Below are 25,768 nucleotides of genomic sequence, written 5' to 3'. Positions count from 1 at the left end.
TTTTTACTCTATTTTACATTATTCATATTTGGAGTATGCTCATAAGAACCGTAAAGTTTATTTTTCTTGGGACGAGTGGTTAAAAAACCCTCTCTTCTTGATGTAAGTTTGCTTTGTTTTCATCTTCTTGCCGAATTCAACGTTTTTTTAATATAACCTCCACCGTTCAAAAAAGGTTTATTGAGCCGGTCGTTTTCTCAACATGGTGGGTGCTTTGAAGATATAGGAACACATCAAATTTTAAACCATCCAAGCTAAGGAACAGAGAGATTTTTGACTCTACTTTACATTATTCGTATTTATGGCATTCTCATAAGAACCGTAAAGTTTTATTTTCTTCGGGCGAGTGGCTAAAAGACCATCTCCTCTTGATGTAAGTTGTTTATTTTGTTCTCATCTTCTTGCGAATTTAACGTTTTTTAATATAATCTTTGCCGTTCAAAAAATATTAAAAAAATAAAATAAAATTTGAGTATTGAGTTTTATGGGCTTTGATAGTAACCAATGAGGAAGATAAGAAGCCCGTCAAATGGCTCATGCTCAATTACCCATGTGAAAGTTACACAACACATTTAACAAATTGCTTACCTATTTTGTTCATAGTTTTAAATAGTTTAAATTTGTATTAGGTATATATCAAAATATGTCACCTCTTCATGAAATGGAAATTCACATAACACCTTTTCTTTTAATTATTTTTTTTAGCCATGACAACCTTCTATTGAAAATTTTACGAGACCTTATAGATATCATGTTAGCCATTGGGATCAAATAGAATATCTTACCTATATGCTGTATCGTGTTAACTAAAGAGATCGGGTAAATTATAGCTTGTGCAGGGCATTTAAATAAGCCGAGCCACTTATGAGTCATTTGAGATTAACAGGCTAAAAGTTTGAATCAAGGCGAGCTTAGAGCCTTAGACCATGCGTAACCATGCATTATATGGGCATTGTAGAGACGAATAAAGCCCCTACACACCCCCATGCATTATGAGTCATTATGACGGCATGAACGTTTCAACAATAAAGACCATATATGTCTTAAAGTGGTAACAATCATGTCTTAAAGTGGTAAAGATTGAAGGGACATCAAGAGACATTATTCATCAAACATGTTTTTTTCTACTAAAAAGGGCGATGATGATGTGACGGAAAATATCTTTTAAGAGGCATTAATAAACGAGCTAGAGACTAAGCTTCATTAATCAAACATGATTAGGCTCAAGAATCTAAATAAGTTTGTTGTTCATGTAGTTTCGATTATACATAAAATTATGAAAAAATTAACCTTTTCGTACGTTAATTTTTTTCCAAAAAAGTTGCACCAAAAAATGTACATTTTATTCACTTTAACTTGAGTATAGTATTGCAATAGTTTTATAAATGAAAAAAAAAATGTTACTTAGGGATGTTCATGGTTGGTTTTGACGGTTCCATGTTAAAGCTGTGACCCCAACTGTTAGTAACATCTTTTTTGACGTTGAAAACCAAACTGTGAAACCAAATCAATGACTAGTTTTAAGAGTTTAAACCGAACCATGAACACTCATAATTGTTACGTGATTGCAATGGTCTGTGTTCAAATATCCGACGCATTGCACGAACACTCATCCAGTATTATGTTATACATAAAAATTACCCAATTATAAATATATAGTAGAAAACTATAAATGTATAAATATAAGATAACTAATAAATAATAAACAAGTCAAGCCCGAACTTTGAAAACTACTTAGACCAAATTGTTTAAAAAAATGGTAACATATGAGCATTCTACTTGCAGAATGTAAATAAATGATAATATTTTGCAGGCAAGAACAAGATTTTAGTATGTTACCGCAAATTGAGAGACTAAATTGCTTTAAGTCCAGCGAGTTCACGCAGCTTCTCGCATAGTACGAATGTGATTGTAGTTTGGGGACCTAGTCGTGCAAAAATAGCGAACCCGCTGCAATGTTTTTAGTGTAGACAAAAGTTAGACATAACAAGATTGAAACGTTGTAAAAATTCTAGAGGTGTCAAAATGGGTCGGAAGCCAAGTTAGGAAACGGGTCAAAATGGATAAATTTTTTGTGGGTTGGGTTGGTTGGCCCAAGTACTTTTTGGTCCAATTTGGTGTGTTAAATAAAAACCAAAAGAATTATATAGTTTTACCGACAAAATAATATTTTAATGATTTATGACGTTTTTTTGCAATAAAAGTACACCTTTGACGACTTACAAAGCAATTCACGACCCTTTTGGCATGTTTCTGGTTAGTGATATAACATAGACCAAATTAGAGTAGCAAACGCTTGGAGCCGAGCCGAGCTGAGCCGAGCTGAAATGTTGAGCTCGACCCGACTCGTCAATCTGGCTTAACTTGGCTCGGGCTCGGCTCCACTCATTTCGAGCAAGCCACGAGCTTTTTACCCTAGACCAAATTTACCCATTTATATCTAATCTCTAAAAGGAATAATAAAAGTAGACGGGCATTGTTGGTTCTCACTAGAGGGGGCAATTCTGACCCAAAGTCATTTAATTGGGTCAGTTTGGGTTAAATTTAAAACCTTTTGGGTTGAAATGGGTTGGGTAATTTAATTGTAAGGGTTGAAATGGGTTAAATATGAAAAATCGTTTAAGAATGACGGGTCAAATTGGGTTGATAGTTTTATTAGAATGGGTTGTTTAGGGTTAGAGAATAGATCTCCAGTGAAAACCATGGGTTCGTGACTTCATCAGTTCATCTCATCTCCGCCTCAGCAGATTCAATCACCACTCGCCGTCAGCCCCGCCGTCGCCGCCATTCGCCGTCCAATCACCACCGCCGTGGGTAAATTCTTCCAGTCAGCATCTTCATCTCATCTCCGCCTCTCCGGGTAACCCTAGGTTATATATCTAATGCTTATTAATTATTATTATTATTATTATGATTATATCTACTGGTCTGCGGTCTGCCATATTCCAACCAAGGAGTTATTTATCAAATCCCAAATTAGATTATGTATATGTTGGTGTTGCATTAGTGTGAATGGCATTCTTCATTTGCAATCAATAATATAAATATTATTGACGGGTCATATTAGTTGGCAGAATCATTAATAAGTTTAAGTATGATCCCCTCCTTATTATACAACATTGAATTGGATTAATATGTTCAAAAATGAATGTTAACATACTGTTGATCAATGGATTGTATTAACCTGCAAAGTTATTGTTCAACCTTAATATAAAGTGGAAATCTTTAATCATCTTTTGGTGTATATATCTTTAATAAAATTTTTATTAATTGTTGGGTTAAAACCGAACCAAAAACCGAAATGTTGGATTTGTTATACTTGCATTCTGTTATGTTTGACTTTTGTTAATATTTTTTACATGACTTTTGGTAGGTCAAGATTCAAGAATATTTGGCGAATATGTCAAGCAACACTGGTTTTGATCAACATAGTATAGGTGAGGAACGAGATGATGAAATTAATTCAAATGATTCAAGTAAACGTTCTTATGTTTGGGACTACTTTGGTTGCGTAATGGTTGAACCTGATGGGACGAAGAAAGTAAGTTGTAAAGCGTGTGGACAGAAGTACAAGGTTGGTTCAAATTTGGGAACATCGAACTTAAAACGACATATCCCTAAGTGTTTTGATATTGATGAGCCAGGTCCACCAATAAAGCGCGCCCCTTTAGATCTAGAAATGTATAATGGGAAGATAGCAATTTCAATCATCAAACATAACTACCCTTTTAGTTATGTTGAACATGAGGGAACACGAGATTTGCATAAATTCTTACATCCTAATGTGAAGGACATGACAAGAAACACTGCAAAGTCGCATATCTTAAGAGTATATGATCGGGAGAAGATGATTCTTAAAGATAAATTACAAAGCATGACTAGTAGGATATGTTTGACTTCTGACTTATGGACTTCTCTCACGACGGACGGATATATGGCATTGACAGCTCATTATGTTGATGAGGATTGGGTTCTAAGAAAAAAAGTACTAAATTTTAGATTTATACCTCCTCCACACACTGGTTTCATCATAGCAGAGCACATGATCAACTTTTTAGCAGAATGGGGTATTGAGAAAAAGATTTTCACAGTAACACTAGATAATGCAAAGTATAATGATGTTTTAGTATCTTCTTTGAAAAGTCATTTGCGTTTAAATAACGTATTAGTGTGTGATGGTGATTATACTCATGTGCGTTGTTCTGCCCATGTATTAAATCTTGTTGTTCAAGCTGGAATTAAAGTAATTGAAGGAGCCATTGAAAAGGTTCGAGATTCGGTTAAGTATGTGAGAGGAAGTGCTGCTAGGAAGTGTAAGTTCGCAGAATGCATCGAATTACTTTCATTACGGTGCGGTAAACATGTTCGTCAAGATATCGTAACGAGATGGAATTCTACGTATCTTATGCTTGATTATGCATTGGCTTATCGTCGGGCTTATTCTCAGTTAGCACTAGTTGATTCCAATTTTAAGAGTAATCCATTAGAAGAGGAATGGGAAAGGGTGGAAGTAATCACAAAATTTTTGAAACCTTTCTATGATATCACTACTTTGTTTTTTGGAAGCTTATAACCGACTTCCAACTTATATTTTCATCAAGTGTGGAAAATTCAATTGCATATTGAAGAAGCAATTCGCAATACGGATGATGTTATTAGTAACATGGCAAAAGACATGAAAAAAAAGTTTGATAAATATTGGGAAAGTTATAGTATGGTGTTATCTTTTGCGGTTATTTTAGATCCACGATATAAGGTTAAGCTTGTTGAGTATTGTTTCTCAAAACTTGACATGAAAGTTGAAGAGCGAAAAACGAAATTGAAGAGTATCGTTTTTGGCATTCATAAGCTATTTATGGAGTATGATATTCAATCGGAGACAATGCCCGATTCTTCAAGACCCAAGAGTTCAAATGTTGGTGACAACACGTTGGACGAGTTGGAGGGATTTGACTCATTTGAAAGCCAATATAGAAATGATGTTAACGAAAAGTCTCAGTTAACATTGTACTTAGATGAACCTCAACTAGACAGAAAACAACCACTTGATGTTTTACGGTATTGGAAGGATAATCAAGGAAGGTATCCAAAAGTGGCTCTAATGGCTCGTGATCTATTGAGCATCCCAATTACTACCGTTGCTTCCGAATCATCTTTTAGTATTGGAGGTCGGGTTTTGAGCAAGTATCGAACTTCACTTCTACCATCCAATGTCGAGGCGTTGCTATGCGCTCAAGATTGGTTGGATGTTTTACAAGGTATTAAAAGTTCATTCTTTTGCAACTAAATTTTATGTAATATCTATATTAATATAGCACCTTTCATTTTTCACATATTTAGATGAAAACGAGATCGAGATGGAGGAACAACTTGCTGAAGACATTGAATCGTTGATTCCGAGTTATAATAGTAGCAATTTTAAATTGACCGAGAGGTATTAAAAACTGAATTCTCTTTGCAATTTAATTTTATATTTGCATATGTTTATTAATATAACAACTTTCCTTTTTTACATATTTAGATGAAACGAGATCGAGATGGAGGAACAACTTGTGTTGACCAAGAATGCAACTTGTAGTAGGGTTTCTAGTTGTTTTGAATTGTTTAATGTCATCATTGTTATTTTGGATAAAGACATTGTGCAAATATGTGATCTTAAAGTACTTAAATGATGTTTTGGTTAGGAAATTTCATCATTGTTTACCTTGTTTGAAGTATTGGTTATGTAACTTGATGAAACTGACAAAAACGAGCAGAATTACTGATTTTTATTGCTGAATTGCTACAAAATTGGTCAAAACGTGCTGAAACAAGCTGAAAAACCGCTTAAACGAGCTGTTACGCGCTGAAACGAGCTGAAAAACCGCTTAAACGAGCTGTTACGCGCTGAAACGAGCTGAAAAACCGCTTAAACGAGCTGAAAACTGCTTAAACGAGCTGTTACGCACTGAAACGAACTTACGTGCTGAAATGAACTGAAAAACCGCTTAAGCGAGCTGTTACGTGCTGAAACGAACTGAAAAACCGCTTAAGCGAGCTGTTACGTGCTGAAACAAACTGAAAAACCGCTTAAGCGAGCTGTTACGTGCTGAAACAAACTAAAAAACCGCTTAAACGAGCTTTTGCTGTTAAAAAGAGCTGTAACGTGTTGGAAACGCGCTGATTCGTTGGTCAAAAAAAAAACTGACTCGAAACCCGTTTTGACCCGTTCATACATTGACTCGTTCTAACCCGAACCTGTTGACCCTAACCCGTTCCGACCCGAACCAAAACAACCCTTTTTTTAAGTGACCCGTTTCGACCCTAACCCGTTCCGACCCATGACCCGTTTCGACCCAACCCAACCCAATTGCCACCTCTAGTTCTCACCCTTTGTAGAGTCCTCGAGGTCCCTCTGTGATCAAAACCTAGAATTTAAACATATTAAATATTAGGCAATTCAATCCAATAAAATCGAAAGTTCACTTTAAGAACAAACATGACGTCTGAAATATATAGTAAACTTGAAATCACCAAAAGACGATCTAATGATGCTGAAATCTATAATTAGGGGTGTGCAAAAACCGAAAAAACGAACAATCCAAACCCAAAAAACCGAACCGAAACAAAAACCGACGGTTTGATTTTATGTTTTTGTAAAAACCGCACTAACGGTTCGGTTTTGGTTTTGCATGTAAAAAAAACCGAACCGAACCGAAATTCTAAATTTTTGTTTTTTAATATTTTATATTTAGTAATTTATAAGAATTTAATAAATATGCAACTCCAATATTTTTGATCAAATGTATAATAGTCTATTATTTTACAATTAACAAAATTATTTATACCTAAATTCATTATTTTTTGCGACCTAAAATTTTCAAGCTCAAATGACATAAACCGAAAAAAACAGAAACCGAACCGAAACCAAAATGAAAACCGAAATCGAAAAAACCGAAGCCGAACGGTTTCAAAAACACCAAAAACCGAAGTTTTGGTTTTAGCCAAAAACCGCACCGAACCGCACCACGCACACCCCTATCTATAATTAATCCCAACAAGTCAACAACAATTGTAATTATGGAATCATATAGAACATAAAATCAGAAATTAATGCATTACCTTATATGCACAATGGAACCCGTTTTTATAAGCTCCGTCTCTCATAGATTCTCTTTGTAACATGAGACGGGTTTTAACCATGTCCATAGGTGCAGTTATGATCGTGCTCATTGCACCCGCTATTGTACTCGACCTTCATAAGATACAGATAAAAGAACAGTTAGAAACAATTAGCATCTAATATTTAATGATTATATTTGCTTGAAAGATTATAGGTACAGATGCATACACGAGATGAAGATAGAATCCTTCTTCAAGAGGGGTCCATTTTAACAACACCTACATAATAGTCACATAAATAAAACTTAATATAAGAATTATAAACTTTGTAAATAATGAAACTGAGGACATAAGTTTTTAAAACTTAACCCGCTTGAACTCATCATATGTAGCCATCTGTGATGCAGTTAAAGCCCCTGCGCGGACCATGGCAGGCCCCACCCCCTTCCATAGAGCCGTTACTCCCTCTTTTGCAGCAATTCTTTGCAGCTCACCAATTGCTCCTATTGGCACATTAGGGTTCATTTGCAGACGTACCTAAATAATAACCACCTTTTCATTTTTAAGCAGAAAAAAGGTTCTAATGGTAACAAATTATTGGAGAGCATATATGTAAAACAGGTTACTTTGGGTTATATCTTATTGGTAATTGGTATTGAGGCTTGAGCCAGAAGGGTAAAACTAAAAGGTTAAGCAAAAAAAAAAGCGCAAACAGCTTGAACAGTTCAATCCTGGTCCTTAGGCCGAAAAGGCTGCCATGCAAGTATAACTTTGTATGACTTTTTGGTTATTATATGTAGAAAATATTTGAGATACTGCTTTAAAGGTGTCTAAATTTAATGGTTTATATCTCTTACCTTGATAAAGCAAAATCAATACGACGTTATCTTTTTTTCAAAATCAAATAGGTAATACAATCTTATTGTTGATTAAACACATCTGAATTATTTTATAGATAATTCTAATATATATCTCCCTCTTATATAGTTATATTATGAAGTATTTAACAACAAAGTAACTACTTACCCCCCAAATCTATTTTCAGTTAACATTAAAGATTAGATAATTTTAAATACAGTACACACATATATAAAGATAATGATTTTTTTTTCTTTTAACAAGTTGCATCGTTTAAGAGATCTTGTTAATACCTTCAGAAAGAACCCATTGTCGTCATGCTATTGACATTTACTTTTTTTGTAATCCTATTTTAAAATGTAACAAACAATTGTTAAAAAAATAATAATATTCTTTTATATTGTACTGAATTAGACCCATGAATACACAGGAACTAAACCAGCTATTAATTGAATCATGCAATGATATAACCTAAAAGCGATTACCAAACTATGTTATAACATTTTCTATAACAGGACTGGGTTCTTTGAGACCAGGCTCAAGCCCAGTTAGACCCAGGCTTTGTGCACCTCTATGCTATCCAACCCACCCATTTTTCCACTTTAAATGTGTAACAATGCCTAAACGTTACCTTAACAACTTCCATAGGGTTGGTGAGCAAAGTGGCAAAAGCACCGGAAACAACTCCAGATGCAATCTTCATGAAGATGTTAGTGGATTCAAATGCCAGTTCACATAAATTTTTAGAAGGTTCATACAAACCTAAACGTAGACCTCCATAAACAACTGACCTAGTCAACGCTGGGGTCAAACCAAGATACAAGGCCCGAGGTCCTTTTTTAACAACCTGAACAAAAGTCTGTCCCTGTATATACAAAACACAAGAACCTTCAGTCAATCATTCTTCTAAATTAACAACTATAATAAACACGTAAATAACATAGTTATACAATTCCAGTTAATGGGCCTCTTTGTCCAACAAGTTGCATTTGTAGTCTAACTTTAAGTACATCTGCATACCATAACAAACTTTCTTCCCTTATAATATACAAGTAGAGATAACAATTTTAACCGTTTAACAATGAGTAAACTCTGCCTCAATTTTTTTTGTTATGCATTAAATTAATATATCTAGGTAAAACAACAGGAATCGATTGAAACTACAAGTGCAAAATGGAAGTATTAATAATTGAAAGAGGAAACCTAGGGGATGTGTTATGGTTGTGGCTGTAGCAACAGCAACACCACTTGTTCCAAAGTGAGACGCAACATTTGACGGTGAAGCCGACCAACTCTGACTGTTCTTCATTCCCTTCTTGTCTGAAAATGTCAAATTCACCAATCAAATCCCCAACTTCTTCATTCAAACCAATTTAAAACTCTAACGGCGTTATCTAACAACAAAACACCTGAACTCTACTCAAATTGCATTAAACGCATGCAAAAACTTATCAAAACGCATGAATTTAGCAAATACGAGCATATCATCAATCTTTCCAAAGGCACAAAACAACAAATAATCAGAAATTTCAGCAAAATTTCCACATCGTACAGCACCTTACCAGTACGCCGCCGTACCACACCCTATGACACCTTACCATGCCGTACGACACCTTATGAAATCATACAATAGCGTAAAACACCTCACCACACTGTACGATGCATTACCACACAATATGAAACCTTACCACACCATTGACACGATATGAAACCTTACCACACCATTGACAGAATATGAAACCTTACCACACCATTGACACCGTACAACATCGTTTGTAACCAAACCACACCTATCAAATCCCCCATTTCTTCATTCAAACACCAATTTTAAACCCTAACACCATTCTAAAATAACAAAAACACCTAAATTCTACTCTAATTGCATTAGCGCAAACTCGTCAAACCGCATTAATTTCACAAACTACGAACACAACATAAACCCTAGGCTTCCAAAGACGTAAAACAACCAAATACTCGCAAATTTTAGCAAAACTGACAATGTTAAACGCAATTTGTAGCTGAATGAAAGCATACAATACGATGAAATCCTCAATTCCTTCAGTCAAACACCAATTTCAAACCCTAAGGCCATTATCTAACAACAAAACACCTAAATTCTACTCTAATTGCATTAAACATATACGAAAACTCATCAAAACGCATCAATTCAGCCTAATACAAGTATAACATAAACCCTAGGCTTCCGAAATCATAAAACAACCAAATGATCACAAATTTGAGCGAAATTGACAATGTTAAACGTGAATTGTAGCTGAATTGCATCAAACATACGCAAAAACATACGCGTAAACTCGAATTGCAGCTGAATTGCATCAAACACACGCAAAACCATACGCGAAAACTCGTCTAAACGCATCAATTCAGCCTAATGCAAGCATAACATAAACCCTAGGTTTCCAAAAGCACAAAACAACCATATAATCACAAATTTGAGCAAAATTGACAATGCTAAACACGAATTGTAGTTGAAATGCATCAAACATACGCGAAAACTCGTAAAAACCGTGTCAATTCAGCCTAATACGAGCATAACATAAACCCTAGGCTACCGAAGGCGTAAAACAACCATATACTCTCAAATTTGAGCCAAATTGACAACTATAAACACGAATTGTAACTGAAATAGGTGGATTAAAACATATAATACGATTAATCGATGAATTTAGAGGATTACGAGAGCAAACCTGAAGCATTTTTTATTCGTTCGTGCATCTGTTCGATTGGAGTTTGTTAGACTGTTAGGTTCATTACAATTATAACCCTTTAAAATAATATTAGCGTGCACTTTACACCCTCACAGTTTATTTTGTAGGAATTATATTATAGTATTATACGGGGCGGTTAACAACAATAATCGCTTAGCATACATTCAGGGGCGTAGGTTAGTTGGGGCCAGGAATGACCCGGGCCCCTCCGTTTTTCACTCGGTATTGTAAACATATCATTTTACAGTAAAAAATTTTATACATAGTGTAAATTTACCCGTTTCTGGCCGAAATTTTGAGTCCGCCCCCTCCGTTTTTACGCTCGGTAGTGCAAATTTATCATTTTTAGCTGAATTTGTATACATAGTGTGAATTTATCATTTTTCAATGTAAATTTATCATTTTTCAGCCGGAAATTTTTATACATGGTGTAATTCACCCGTTTCCGTCCGAAATTTTTTAGCCCACCCCCCTCTGGTCTGAATTTTTTTGTACATATTGATTCCGGCCCCTCGACATGTATGTCCAAGCTTCACTACCGTGTTTGGGTCTCTAGTGTCTTGTTAGTTGTGCCTTTATTAATGAAAGTTGTAGTTCGAAAAAAAATTATGTGTTGTAAGTCTTATTTCCAACGAAATTTTTACACAATTAGCTATTCAGCCATTGTGTAGAATTATACTAACCACACAATGTTTGCCCAATTTTGACCACCGAATTGTGTAGAATGTAAATCATGAATAGCTAACATTTACTCTATTTACAAACACCAAAATTATATTTTCAACAGACGTTATCGCTATCTGAAAACATAAACACTTTCAATCATGGCCTCTCGTCTATATTTCATACTTAAAGTGTACAAACAGAACATTTTTTCAAGTAATCTTGATTCTTGGGGCAACTGTTTGATAAGAATCAAAATGGCATCAACGATTTGTAGCAAAAAATAATAATAACAACCCATGTTTCAAAATTGGCCATTTTGACAGCTAACATATATATACAAGCACAGATATACAAAAAAGATTTGTAACTGCATGTTCCTAATCACCGATTCTCATTCTTTTTCTAGCACACCGTTTCATCTTGACATGCGCATTGAAGATTTCGTGCCTGTAATTTCGAAAACAAAATTAATCAACCATCTTTATAGAGTAAACAGCAGTTTGCGTCCCTGTGGTTTGTCTAAATATGCGGTTTTAGTCCAATAGTTTCAAATTTGCAATTTTTTTCCCTGTGGTTTCATTTAACTTGCAATTAAACCCAAATTCATGAACCCCGTTAAGTTTGGTCGTTAAACCCATCAACGTCCTTCTCACGTGAGGGGCAGTTTTGTCCTTTTTCTTCCCAAATAAACCCTAATACTAATTCATAAGCCCCCTCACGTGACTCGTGAGAAGTTGGCTGTATTTGGGGAAAAAGAGACACAAACAACTGCCCCTCACATGAAGGACACACTGATGGGTTTAACGACCATACTTAACAGGATTAGTGAATTCAGGTTTAATTGCAAATGAAATGAAATCACAGGGACGAAAATCGCAGATTTAGACAAACCACGGGACTAAAACCGCAGTTCACTCTAATTTATATTATTGTGTCATATATGATTTCAAAACTATATTCATTTGATGTTGATAATTACCTTGCATAGTCTAGTTTCTGATTAATGATCCCATTTAGTAAAAGTTCTGAACTGTAAAGTTTTGCACCTGAAAGTACACAGACCACATGTTTTACATGTGAAAATTTAATGGTAATAAGGCCTGCAAACGAACCGAACGAACACAAACAGGGGCATGTTCGTGTTCGATCATTTAACTTTAAACGAACACGAACACTTATTTTGTGTTAGTGTTCGTTTATTTAAAAAATGTCCATATCCGTGTTCGTTTATGTTAATTTGTTTAAATTCTAAACAAACAGTTCACGAACATAAATCATAAATGAACATATACATGAACTAAGGGTGCAAATGAGCCGAGCTTTATTGAGCCCGAGCTCAAGCCTAAAAATAAGCTCATTTAATAAACGAGCTCAAGCCGGCTCGCGAGCCTAAACGAGCCTGCTATTTATATAATTTTTTTAAAATATATATTTAATAATTATTAATTAATAAGTATAACGTTATGAAAAAATAAATAAAAATAACTAATTAATTAATATATATTCGTTTATACATAAAATTATAATAGAAAAAAATATATAAATAATATAACTATATAAAAAAATAATTGATAAATAGTAAACGAGCCGAGCACGAGCTTCAAAATCCATTCACGAGCCCAGCTCGAGCTTTGAAAATAGAGCTCGAAACGAGCCGAGCTCGAGCCTAGTCGAGCTCGGCTCGTTTGCACCCCTAACATGAACAAATGTAAATGAACACAAATAAACAAATATAAAACCATTAGGTAGATGACTCTTCAAAATAATATTTAATTATTTTCTATTAACATGTAAACGAACATAAATAAACGGATATAAACGAACATAAACGAACGTTCACGAACATAAATGAACGAACAAAACATGTGTTCATGTTCGTTCGTTTAATTAAATGAACACACATTTTTTGTTCATGTTCGTTTGTTTATTAAATAAACGAACTTCCCACCGAACGGTTCACGAACAGTTCACCGAACAGTCGGTTCGTTTACATGCCTAGTAATAACTTGTGTATGCATAATGAAATAAGTATGCATCTATCTATACCTTTGTCTAAAAATGGAACACATACTTCATAATCTTTTTCACAGGACAATATTAAAAGATCATCAGAGATATTGTACTCTGTCCTAGCTTGCTGAACACCTTCCATAACCTGTAAAGCATCTCATTATAACAAACTTTCCATAGTATATTTTTAATGCATACAATTTCTTACCTTGCCTTGACTTGCTTTGACCAAGTTTTTAATCATTTCTCGGTCAGGTCCTACACTTGAGGTAATTAAAATTCTCTGATCCTGCATTTTAAAAATGAGTTCAACAATTAAATTATTGTTTCTTAAACGCGTATGCAAATGAACCAAATTTTTACCTTGAGAAGTGGATGTGATCTTGCACGAGACAATGAAACGGGCATATTAAAGCCGATTTCTTTTTCCTTTTTAGCATCTCTAAGTATGTAATTATTTTCATCAATAATACATGTTGCTTGCTCACAGCTTTCAAGCCATAACGGTGTCACTACCGGTTTACCAAACGCCATTGCTTCTAACATATTCTTTGTTCTTGCAAATCTATCAGAAACAAAATGTGTAGCATCCGAGCAATCTTTTGCGATTGAAATTCCCAGTTTTTTCATTATCTGCATGGGAAAAATAAGAAATTTACAACATGTCATCGCTTACAAAGAGTCAAACAAAAAAGTACTCCCTCCGTCCCATTAAAAGTGTCCATATTTCCTTTTTTAATTGTCTCATTGCAAATGTTTACTTTCAAAATTTATAAGCCAATTTCCAAGTTTACCCTTAAACACACACAACTAACATTAATAAACTATATTGATGGACCCAATTTCCAAGGGCATTATTGTCATTTGATAAGCAAAAAAAGTAATCATTCAATTTACCTTGAACTTAGTGATTTTCAAATCATGACACTTTTAATGGGACGGAAGAAGTATGAATTTAGAGGTGGCAAAATAGACAAGACATTTTTAGTTCAAAAAGTGTAATATTCCTATAACAATTAGCATGTCAAAAAGATTAAATAAATTATATTATCCTGTAATACTCAATTATTTAAACAAAGATATAGGAGATTGTATGCATTAAAAATGCAATTTTTGACCTATATAAACTCTTGGATCCATCTGACCCCTTTGACCCGTTTGACGTGTTTCCTTTCTAGCAATCTTTTTAATTTTTTTTTTACTGTTTGACACATTGAAAAAGTCAAACATAACCCAAATCGACCCATTTATCAGCAAAAATCAAAATTTCCACATTTAGCTATGATAATAAACGAAAAAACTTTAAAAAAAGAGAGCCTTTTTCTGCTGCTTAACAACATCATCTTCAAGATTTTGGCTGAACAATACACGAACTTCCACCTTTCTTCTACGTTTTCTCAAATCCTTTGTTATAGAATCCGGGGAAGATTCTGTAACATGTTTAGTGTTAGTAACTTCTGCTAAATTCAGCTGACCATTGTTCTGCATTAAAGAGCCTTTCCAGGACTTATTTCTAACCATTGATCTGAATTTTAAAGCGGACCGTGCTTTCCTCTTTACGCTCGACATCAAAAAAGCTTCCTTGAAGTTCCCTTCTGTCTCACCGGGCCCCACAACCGAAACTCTATTGCCACTTAATGTTGCATTTTGTCTCGTATTTCTACATGTTCTTTTCTTTTTGGGCCAATTCCATGCTTCAAACTTTATGTTACCATGTGTAATATTTTCAAGATTACATGAATGTTCAGTCCTCTTTGACGTCTTTACCGATGACCCGTGTCTAGTTCTAGTAGCCACAGGTGAAAAGGTTTTGTCTTCATGTGTTTTGCGGTGGGATCCACGCCTTGCATAAACCAATTGAATGTTTTCCTTTTTTGAATCTTGATTTTTCTTCCTTTTGGTAAAAACTTTCAAGGGTTTATCTTTATCATGTGACTTCTTGGCATTTTCAGTTAAAGATTCTACATTCGGCTCGTTTCGATTAAAATTTGTGGCATCCGTTAAAGGAAAAGAGACCCGTTTCAACGTTTCATCAACATCAAAAGTGGGAGGTGGGACATACAGCAAGGATTCAATAACTTCAGCTGCCATTTGAGTGTTGAAACTAGCATAAAACATATCGTTTCCCGAGGGGCATTTCGGTAATTCTTCCTCAAAGCGTTGATCAACTGATCTTCTATCCAAATGTATCTCTTTTAGGATGTTGGGCTCTTTTTCCTTTTCCAAAATGAGATTAGCGTTCCAGTCGAAGGTTGAAATATCAATTTGGTTCACACGATTGGCTTTTTTTACCAACTCGTGAGACCCTTTAGAATACGAAGTAAAAGGTGATCTTGGTCCATTAGTTTTTGGAATCTTGACTTCTGGAGACAAATTTTCGACACTAACCGAAATATAATGATCCACAAATCTCAACGCATTTGCTTGTGTTGACTCCCCGGGTTCCTGAGAATCATCAACTATTTCATTTACATTCTCAAAATTATCATAACAGGCATTCTCGTCATTATCAACTTTTGCTGCATTTTCAGTATTTGAAATCCCTGTTAGTACTTCCTGAAAACGCGTGTCGGCTTGTAGTGATTTGGGCCCGTTATCAGTTACTTTATCTGTCATATTGCTTCCTGCAGAAGACTTGATTTCAAGTGACGGTGTACTAACTGCACTAAGGCGTCGCCACAAAAGTCCTGATACAAATGCAGTTACAAAAGTGTTACTAAAACCATCCAGCTTCATCATTTTATTGGATTTTCAGTTAATAGCTGTTATTTTACCCATAGCGTTTCGCAAATGGTATGCTAAAAAGTTATTAAAACTAGATTAAAATGTAATAGATCTAAAATTTAAATGAATATCTGAATGAACTTATACAAACATAAACTAAAAAAAATAAACGTAAACAAACGAACATAAACAAATTTAAAAGAACAAAAGTTCACGAACATAAATGAACGAACAAGACATGTGCTCATGTTCGTTCATTTAACTAAATGATCAAAAAGTTTTGTTCATGTTTGTTCGTTTATAAAATAAATGAACATAAACAAACTTCCCACCGAAGAGTTCATGAACGGTTCATTGAAGTTTCGGTTCATCTACAAACCTACTTAGATATGTATTAGATTATTAGTATCAGGGTTAAACTTTGTTTCCTATAATTTTACACAAAATTCTTTTAACATGTATTCCATTACTTTTACAGTATGCAGCCAAATGATAACACATGTTCAAAGGTAAACAGTTGATCATAGTATATGCACAAGTCACAATCTTCAAATCTCATTATCAAATTTTCGCTTTAAATAACTGTTTTGCATACCTCCTTTTCGGTCTCGTTTCTCAGACATCACTTCATCATCATCACTATCCAACACAACTACATCTTCACTATCTTCCACCATTAGTGCTCTGAGGTCACCGACAAAATTGTTAATATCCAATTCCTCGGTTTCTTCATTCAAATTCACAAACTGAGTTTCGTCTTCCTCTTCTTCTTCAGTGTAACTGTAATCAAAAGCCCTAGCAATCTTATAACCATCTTCAACACTTACATCAACCATATTCCCTGTTGAATCAATATAAGATACACATAAGACCTTAGAAATATTGGAAAAACCATAAGCTAAACAAGTATCCATATCATCTCTATTCTAACTAACACAAATGCTGTTACAAATTCACCACCAACATTATTCTGAATTTAGGGGTGCAAACGAGCCTAGCCCGAGATGAACTAGGCTCGTTTTGACTCACGAGAGTTCAAGCTTGAGATCGTCTCGTTTCAAAAAGCTCGAGTGTGAGTCGTTTTTTCAATCTCAGGCTCTTACTATTTATTAATATAATTTATATACGTTTAAATTATTTTTATACATTTTGAGAAAAACCTTAAACGAGCCTAAGCTTGGCTTGAGCTTGGCAGTGTGGTGTAAAATTAATACATAAAAGTCCAGAAGCGGCAAAACTTAAAATTTCACAAGCCTCGTTAAACGAGCTTCCTATACAAGGCTCAAACTTTGGCTCAATAATTAAACGTGCTTTATTTACTCGAAAAAACTTGGCTTGTTCGAGTTTATCAATCTCGAGCCCGCCTCGTTTTGACTTACGAGAGATCGAGCTCAAGCCCGGCTCACTCAAGCTATTTTTCTAAAGCTCGAGCTCGGCTTGTGACTCGGTTTTTCAAATTCGATTATTTATTAATTAATTTATATACATTTTTTTATTATTTTTATATATTTGAGAAAAAAACCTTAAACGAGCCTAAGCTTGGCTTGAGCTCATGTAGTACATTAAACTAGAATCAAAACCGGTTTAAAACTCAAAACCAGTTCGGTAAAGTCAAAACCGGTCTATGATCCTTTTCAGTTAGGGTTGAAACCGGTTTCTTGACCAGGTTAAGATCGGTTTGGAACCGGTTTTAGTGGAGAAAACTTCAAACCGGTTCCACCTCCGTTTTCTACATTAATCGGTTTCAAACCGGTTCCGTTAACTAGTTTATTTGCACACCTCTATCTTACACAAGGCTCGAGCTCTGGCTCGATAACTAAACGTGCTTTATTTAAGCTCGAGTGAGCGGGCCGGGTTCATTTGAATACGATCTTCAAAAATTACGATAGAGAAAAAAAACAGGGGAAGAGAGCGTACCAGCAGCTTCGTGATGGTCAAATCGAGCCGTAAAATAAACCCTAATTAGTTCTTTAAACTCAAATCAAAGGACAAAATGAGATGATCTGTACACGAATGAAGTTGGAAGCGTGTATGAGAAGATAACGAGAACCTCAATTGTAAACTGGAGAAGAAGGTTATGATGAATTTGGGGGAAATGAATATAAAAATGGTGAGTTTTGGAGGGAAAATTGAAATAAAAAGTACGATATTATTATTATTATTATTAAAAATTCTAAAGGCGGGATTCCGAGAATGAATCGAACTCGGGACCTCTCGTACCCAAAGCGAGAATCGTTATACTGCTAGACCAAATGCACTGGCAGTGTTTTAGAAACCGGTATTTTATTTGTACAGGATTGAGCTAAAAATTATACAACCGGTTAAATAGTTTACCTTATAATTTCCTATAAATGTAACTTAAATCCAAAAATAACCCAAAACTAAATGATTCCTATAACAAAAAATAAACTAAAAGTTAATCCATATTGAAAAAATAACGCAAAAAGTACTAAATTTTAAAAAATAGCCCTAAAGTTTACACGTTTGAATGTTAATTGTTGGGTTAAAAGTAATTTTGAAAAAAATATAGACCGCAAATATCTAAAATTTTTCGGGCTTAAAACTGGTTTACCGGTAAAAACCAGTATTTTGGCACAAGCGTTGTGTACAAAACGCAAGTTCGACTTCAGTTTTAATAAAATTGTGTGTGGGGAGGGGGGAGACTGGGAGAGAGGTGAATATATATAATTATTATAGAAGATTTTTGGACTTTTTTCCCACTATATCACTTTTTGCAAAATTATGCATTGCTTACGGGGATGCCACGTGTCTTACGCCTATATTTGGATAGTTTTGACTACACATGGTCTTGGTATCAGTGTTTAATGTTCAATTCACGCACGAACATAATTTTATTAAAAATGTATGTTATACCCGGTGTTAGCCTACCTCGAAACACTTGTGCATGAAACAAAAGCAGCCAAAATAATCAAATCATAACAAAAACCGATAGTTTGGTTTTAAGTTTTCGTAAAAACTGAACTGAACCTGTAGATTTTTATTTTTCATTTTAAAGTTTTTATAAGAGCATTCTCGACTTATCCTCCATCATCGTCTCTATAATTACACTAAAAAACACTACATTCTCTATCTGTTCAATTAAATATTTTTGTTATACTTTTATCATTACGGTTTTTTCACTCCTCCACCCACACTTAATTCAACAAATATTAAAAAATAAATATAAACAAACTTTGTTTCCACAAATTTATAAAACACCACTATATTTTCTCTCCATCATATAACTTGCACTCACAATCACTCAAAATCTCAAACTATAATTTACAAATTTTCCTCACATAATTTTAAAAGATTAGATGAGAATGCTCTAAGTAATTTATAATAAATAGTTTAATATGTAGTTCAGATATATATTTTAGCTCAATGTATGATAAATAATCAATAAACTATTAATTGATAAAAAATTTAGGCCTAAATTTATTATTTTGCCCTTTCGGCAAACTTTTATTTTCCGGCCAAAAGTTTTCAAGATCCAATGACAACAAAAAAATTGAAACCGAATGTTTTCAAAAAATCAAAATTGGATCTTTCAATTTTAGTTCAAAACCAAACCGAACCGACCATACACGCCCATAGTTACTTCAAGGTGGCTTGATGTGAAGTTACCAACTTTGCGTTTCCCAACTGATCGCATGGAGTGGATTAAGAACTCGTCTTTAAGTGTGCTTAAGAAATAAATTATGGGTGCAATTATACATGTCATTTGGAGGGTAATTTGGAAGCTTTAAGATGATACAGTTTTCTTGAATAACCCTATTTTATTCATGTAATTTCCATTCTTGTTTTTGCTAGTAAGTATAATATCCGCCGTTAAAAAAGACTTTAAGCATAGATTAATTCGATAGAGGAATCTAACAAGTAGATATTAAAATACAAAGAAACCAAACTTTAGTCCTTTACGGTTTACAAAAAGGAGTGAGCTACCAAGTTGCATGAAATTATGAATAAAGTTTTGTTTATTTATTTGATTGACCCACACAAGCACTATTGTGTAGAGCACTTTTATAAGTTGAATGTGGCTCAATGGTAGAGTATTTATTTTACTAGTAAGAGGTAAGGGGTTCAAACCTCACTATCACCAACTTATATGAGAGATGTGAGGGATGACCCTGGCTTGCCAGGGTTCGAGTCCTGATTTCACCCGGTTTTACCGGCTCCTCGCTGTCGTGCCATTAGGCGGGTGTGGGGGTCAGGTTTTATCCGGTGATCCCTCAATAGGGTGGACCGCTAGTGGCTTCGTCCGTCCGGAATAGTGGCCGGCTCAGGCTACCTTTGGCCAATGGGGGTCGCGTACGAAGTACCCGGCGTTACTTAGTTGGTCGTTAAAAAAAACACTATTGTGTAGCCAATGAGAATGCTTCAAAGTTTAGATGCTTCATTCTGTTGTATAAAATAAAATGTTTGCTAATCTATGTAATCATTAATTAATTACCTTTTAGGAAAGTCATTTACCTTTTTGCAATTGCTAATTTCCATTTTGAATAGGAACATGATTTATAACATTACAAGTTATGACTAGCTGTAAATCTTGGTTGTTTGGTTTCTAGCGTCTCGCCGATTGTTTTAATTAAATTTACCGTTTCAAATTAAAAAGAAGGTACATATATGAGAAAGTGATTGAGACAAGATGATACATGAGTTTAAGCTGCCATTTTATTCTCAAAACTATAAAAATTGTTTTCAGATAAATCAACATGTAATCATTTAACACTTTGATTTTAAATTGATTAATTTAATGAAGAAATTACCAACTCCATTAATGTGTAAATCCAAGACACATGATATCATCCCATGTGTGGATCATCCATATATACATGGTTACATACATAACATACATCAACATTACACTTCTAGGACTTTAAGACTCCCCCCTCTCTCTCTCTCTATATATATATATTATATATATACACACACACAAGGCCATATTCTTTTGAGAACCAAACATACTCGTGAGAACTTTAAAAATCATAAAAAACATGTTTTTAATTCTTAAAAAGTTTTATAGAGCTTCTATACACTCTTACGAGTATTTTTTCGAGAAAAAACGTTAAGAGAATTTAAAAAAAACAAATAAACAAAAACCAAGTTTTCATCACGTTGCATATGTGATAGCGTATGTAAAAACATACATGTAACATTTTACTTCAAAAGGGTAAAGTCACGTGTTACTTCAAACGAGTAAAGTAGCATAAAACACAAAATTCAAAAATTATTTACGATAACAAAATCCAAAATTATTATAACATTTTACGTCTCTCTCTCTATAGGTGTATATTGTTGGTGTAATAAAAATCAATTATGCTAAGATCAATCAAATCCACTTGGTTAGTACTTCCTCTACTTCATCTATGTTCTTGTACACACAAATTAATATATGTATACACACACATATATGATGTTAACTTGTTTTTTATGAAGCAACTTCATTTCAAGAGGTGTGGTACGTTACTTCAACCTTCCACCTTAGCAGGGTTTCTTCCAAGTCTCCAAGGTTTGTTTCTCATAATTATTGGATAATCATAATATGCTATTTTAACTGTAACTAATTATTGCATGTGATTTTATATCTTATAATATGTATGACCATACTCATAGTAACTTAATTAGTTTTAAAGTTTGACAACTGTTTATATAATTAATTATAATTATTCCATTTAAATTTAGTTTAAAATTTATTTGTTAATACAAATTAACTTTGAAATAGGATAAGGAATGTGGGTCAGAAACAAACATGTGTGAATGGCAAGATGTAACATTTGACACTCTGATTTTAAATTTAGTAATTTAATTAATGAATTAAATGAAGAAATTAACTCCATTAATGTGTAACTCCAAGACACATGATCATGTCATCCCATGTGTGGATCATCCATATATACATACATAACATATATCAACATTACACTTCTAGGACAACTCTCTCTCTCTCTCTCTCTCTCCACACACACACACACACACACATATATATATATGTATATATTTTCCCTAAAGATCAATCCTTTTTATCTTATAGGTGTATATTGTTGGTGTAATCAAGATCAATTATGCTAAGATCAATCAAATCCACTTGGTTAGTACTTCTTCTACTTCATCTATGATCTATGTGTGTGTGTAGACAAAGATATATAACAAACATTATATATATACATATATATGATGTTGACTTGGTTTTTGATGAAGCAACTTCATTTCAAGAGGTGTGGCTGCTTCAACCTTCAACTTTAGCAGATTTTCTTCCAAGTCTCCAAGGTTTGTTTCTCATCATTCATGAATAATTATTGCATGTGAATTTGTATCTTAAAATATATATGACCACAATCATAGTAAACTTATTAGCATTAAGTTATGAACTATTGTATTTAAATTTAGTTTTTTTAATTTTTGTGATATAACAAATTAGCTTAGATTTTGGATGAACTATGAAGCATGATCATGTGGGTCAGATCCAAACATGTGTGTATAAATGTAGACCACTTGGGAGTAAAAAGACTTCAATTATTTCATTCAAAGATTCTTTCACACGTTACTTCAAAAGAGTAAAGTCACATGGAACACAAAATCCAAAATTATTATGATAACATTTTACCTTTTTTAAAGCTTTTAGCTGTAGTATGTTGTCTTTATATTAAGGGGAAATTATAACAATCATAACCTATTTTATTGAAGAAAAAAAAATAATAATGCAACTAGGTTTAATTTGACTTATTGACTTATTTTGACCTGACCCAAAACAACCCTTTTTTTTCCTTTTTCTTTTTAAATTTGACCTGTTTCGACCATAATATATTTTGACCCTTAACCCGTTCTGACTTGACTCGACACGTTTGCCAGTCCTAGCAACTACAGTTTTGTTTTTGTAAAAAATGTGGGGTACGATTTATTTTTCTTTAAAAACTTACTAACTTTGATGATTTTGAAATTAATGCTTAGGTTTTTAATAAATTTAAGGACTTTGACAAAGTTTAAAAAACTACTAATAACAAAAAAGTAAAACATGAAAATCTAGAAATTTGCTTCGAATCTTACAAAAATATAGAACAAAACCGTCAGTTTTGTTTTGGTTCTTGTTTTGGTTTGAATTTTTCAGTTTTTTCGGTTTCGAATCGATTTTTTCGATTTCATACAAACCCTAAAAAGAAAATACTCATAATGCATCTCACATTTAATTTGCAACATACCAATTAAATGTTAAGCATTGAAGTTAATTTGAACAAATTGTGTCTCACAAATCACAGCAAACTAGAAGGCAAAGTAGCATTGATAACCGGAGCAGCGAGCGGCATCGGCAAAGAAACCGCAACCAAATTCATCGACAACGGGGCAAAAGTGGTAATCGCGGACATCCACAACCTCCTTGGGCACGAGACCGCCACACAACTCGGCCCAAACGCCTCATTCGTCTCGTGCAATGTGACACACGAACCGGATATCGCCAACGCAGTCGATTTCACATTATCCAAATTTGGAAAACTAGACATTATGTATAACAACGTGGGGGTCCCATGCCGGACCCCACAAACCATAGTGGATCTTGACCTCGAGACATTTGACCGAGTCATGTCGGTCAACGTTAGAGGTGTCCTGGCTGGAATAAAACACGCTTCACGGGTAATGATTCCCCGTGAGAGCGGGTGCATATTATGCACCGCCAGTGTGACAGGAATATTGGGCGGGTTGTCCCAACACACGTATTCCATATCAAAGTTTACTGTCATAGGGATTGTGAAATCGTTAGCGTCCGAGTTATCTCAACATGGGGTTCGGATTAATTGTATATCGCCTTTTGCTATCCCGACGTCGTTTGTAATGAACGAAATGAAAGAGTATTTTCCGGATGTTAAAGATGATGAAATTGTGAAAATGGTACATAATGCTGGTGAGTTCAAAGGGAGTTATTGCGAGCCTGCTGACGTGGCGAATGCCGCGGTTTATCTTGCTTCGGATGATGCTAAGTTTGTTAATGGTCATAATCTTGTGGTGGATGGTGGTTTTACATCTAAGAAAAGTATTAGGTTTAGTGTACCAGATCACTGATTATGATTAGTGAATGATTAGAATAATAATAATTTGTAAATTTAATTAATACTGTGTTTAAAGCAATATATATGGTTTTCTTGATTTATTAGCATTTTGATTTTTCATAAATGCGTATATAGGAAACTTCTGTTTTAGAAAATTTTGCAACAAATAATATTTGGCGGTAAATATCCCACAGGAAACTTTTTTAACAAATTTCCTACTAAAGTTGCGCGTGGTGCGGTTCAGTACGTTTTGAGCTAAAATCAAACCAAAAACCAAAACTGCGGTTTTTGGATTTTTTTGAATTCATTCGGTTTCGGTTTTCGTTTTTGTTTTGATTTCGGTTTTTACCATTGAGGTTGAAAAAATTAGGCTGAAAAAAAAGTTGGCCGGAAATAATGAATATAAGTCTTAATTAAATAGACTATTACATATGTGACGACCAAAAATACTTGAGTTGCATATTTATTAAATTATTATAAATTACTTTAAAAATAATAGGAATTCGGTTTTTATTACATGCAAAACCAAAACCAAATCGTTAGTTCGGTTTTTACAAAAGCATAAATCAAAAATGTCGGTTTTGTTTCGTTTATTTTTTTTTGTTTGTTTGGACTTTTCGGTTTTTTGGGTTTCGGATCGGGTTATTCAATTTCTTACACACTCCAATTCCTACACATTTCTAACAAAAATTTGACGCAGAAAGTTCCTACGTGTAATAACTTACATTTTATGTCATGATATCATCTATTTTTGTCACGTGTAAATGTATACATTCCGTCACACTCCACGTTAACGTCACATCACTATTTTCCATTCCATTTTTTTTATCATTTACCATCACGATATTGCGATACGCAAATCCTGTTTATGGTTGTACGTGGAAACTCCTAATAATTAGCTTAACGCAAACAATTTATTTCGGTATAACTATGGGTATGTTTGGCAAAACTAGCTGCTGTTGGCTGTTAGCTGGAAACTGGTGGCTGGAAGCTGTAGCTCTTTAGATATATTTAGATGTTTGGCAGAGTAGCTGGAGCTTTTAATAAAACGAATAAAATTACTAAAATGGGCATAACTAAAATCAATAACAGTAAATGTATTTATTTTGGAAGGTTATTTAAGTAAATTATCATACTAAAAGCTTGTAGCTCTTTCTAAACGCTACTAGTAGAAGCTTTAAGCTTTTTCTTCTGACCTAAAAGCTTCAAGCTCCTTGAACCAAACAGAGCTTTTAATTGAGTATGAGCTTTTTCTTAAAAGTTTGAAGCTTGTAGCTCCTAAAAGCTCCTAAAAGCTTCATGCCAAACATACCCTATATACGGGTAAACCTATGATCAATTTTTATGGATATCACAATACACGCTCAATTGAATATGAACGAACACATAGATACACATACATGGTTAAGTGAATATAGATTTTGATTAGCATGGTGCGTCATACAGATAGTGTACGAGAATAATATAATAATAACATTATGTATTATAAAGGTTAAGTTTATATAATCTTTATTCAACAATTTTGAATCTATTTAAGAATAACCAGTATTAACAATAACCATATAATTTTTGACATAAAGATATATTACATCAGGTTAAATGTTAACTATCATACTAATTTTGATTAACTAAAATCATTTA

At 34.0% G+C, this 25,768-nt stretch overlaps 4 protein-coding genes and 1 pseudogene across 4 annotated transcripts; 2 read left to right on the top strand and 3 right to left on the bottom strand.

Moving 5' to 3' along the window:
• Positions 1 to 1,764: 1,764 nt before the first annotated feature.
• LOC143598296 (uncharacterized) lies at positions 1,765 to 10,697 on the bottom strand. The gene is made up of 9 exons (XM_077076547.1): positions 10,665 to 10,697; positions 9,163 to 9,279; positions 8,910 to 8,971; positions 8,591 to 8,824; positions 7,471 to 7,638; positions 7,331 to 7,380; positions 7,102 to 7,234; positions 6,370 to 6,407; positions 1,765 to 1,950 (listed from the first exon to the last, which is right to left on the bottom strand). The coding sequence occupies exons 1-9, from the start codon at positions 10,690 to 10,692 to the stop codon at positions 1,854 to 1,856; spliced, it is 927 nt and encodes a 308-aa protein (XP_076932662.1). The 5' UTR covers positions 10,693 to 10,697; the 3' UTR covers positions 1,765 to 1,853.
• On the top strand, positions 3,401 to 5,525 carry LOC143598297 (zinc finger BED domain-containing protein RICESLEEPER 2-like; annotated as a pseudogene).
• Positions 10,698 to 13,186: 2,489 nt separating the features above from the next.
• Positions 13,187 to 13,993, bottom strand: LOC143598294 (uncharacterized). Its single transcript, XM_077076545.1, has 3 exons — positions 13,725 to 13,993; positions 13,570 to 13,650; positions 13,187 to 13,506 (listed from the first exon to the last, which is right to left on the bottom strand). Exons 1-3 carry the CDS (start codon positions 13,989 to 13,991, stop codon positions 13,339 to 13,341), a joined length of 516 nt encoding a protein of 171 aa, XP_076932660.1. The 5' UTR covers positions 13,992 to 13,993; the 3' UTR covers positions 13,187 to 13,338.
• A 623-nt stretch (positions 13,994 to 14,616) lies between these two features.
• Positions 14,617 to 16,970, bottom strand: LOC143598293 (uncharacterized). Its single transcript, XM_077076543.1, has 2 exons — positions 16,681 to 16,970; positions 14,617 to 16,048 (listed from the first exon to the last, which is right to left on the bottom strand). Exons 1-2 carry the CDS (start codon positions 16,919 to 16,921, stop codon positions 14,664 to 14,666), a joined length of 1,626 nt encoding a protein of 541 aa, XP_076932658.1. The 5' UTR covers positions 16,922 to 16,970; the 3' UTR covers positions 14,617 to 14,663.
• Positions 16,971 to 22,019: 5,049 nt separating this feature from the next.
• LOC143598292 (secoisolariciresinol dehydrogenase-like) lies at positions 22,020 to 24,207 on the top strand. Its single transcript, XM_077076542.1, has 3 exons — positions 22,020 to 22,176; positions 22,287 to 22,355; positions 23,342 to 24,207. Exons 1-3 carry the CDS (start codon positions 22,151 to 22,153, stop codon positions 24,138 to 24,140), a joined length of 894 nt encoding a protein of 297 aa, XP_076932657.1. The 5' UTR covers positions 22,020 to 22,150; the 3' UTR covers positions 24,141 to 24,207.
• The last annotated feature ends 1,561 nt before the right edge of the window (positions 24,208 to 25,768 follow it).

The sequence above is a fragment of the Bidens hawaiensis genome, unplaced genomic scaffold (genome assembly GCF_021521415.1).
Source record: "Bidens hawaiensis isolate Kalapana, Puna unplaced genomic scaffold, B.hawaiensis_p1.1 tig00049917_1, whole genome shotgun sequence".
In the NCBI taxonomy this organism is placed as follows: domain Eukaryota; kingdom Viridiplantae; phylum Streptophyta; class Magnoliopsida; order Asterales; family Asteraceae; genus Bidens; species Bidens hawaiensis.
Note: the sequence above shows the minus strand (reverse complement) of the source record. Positions and strands in the feature narration are given on the sequence as shown.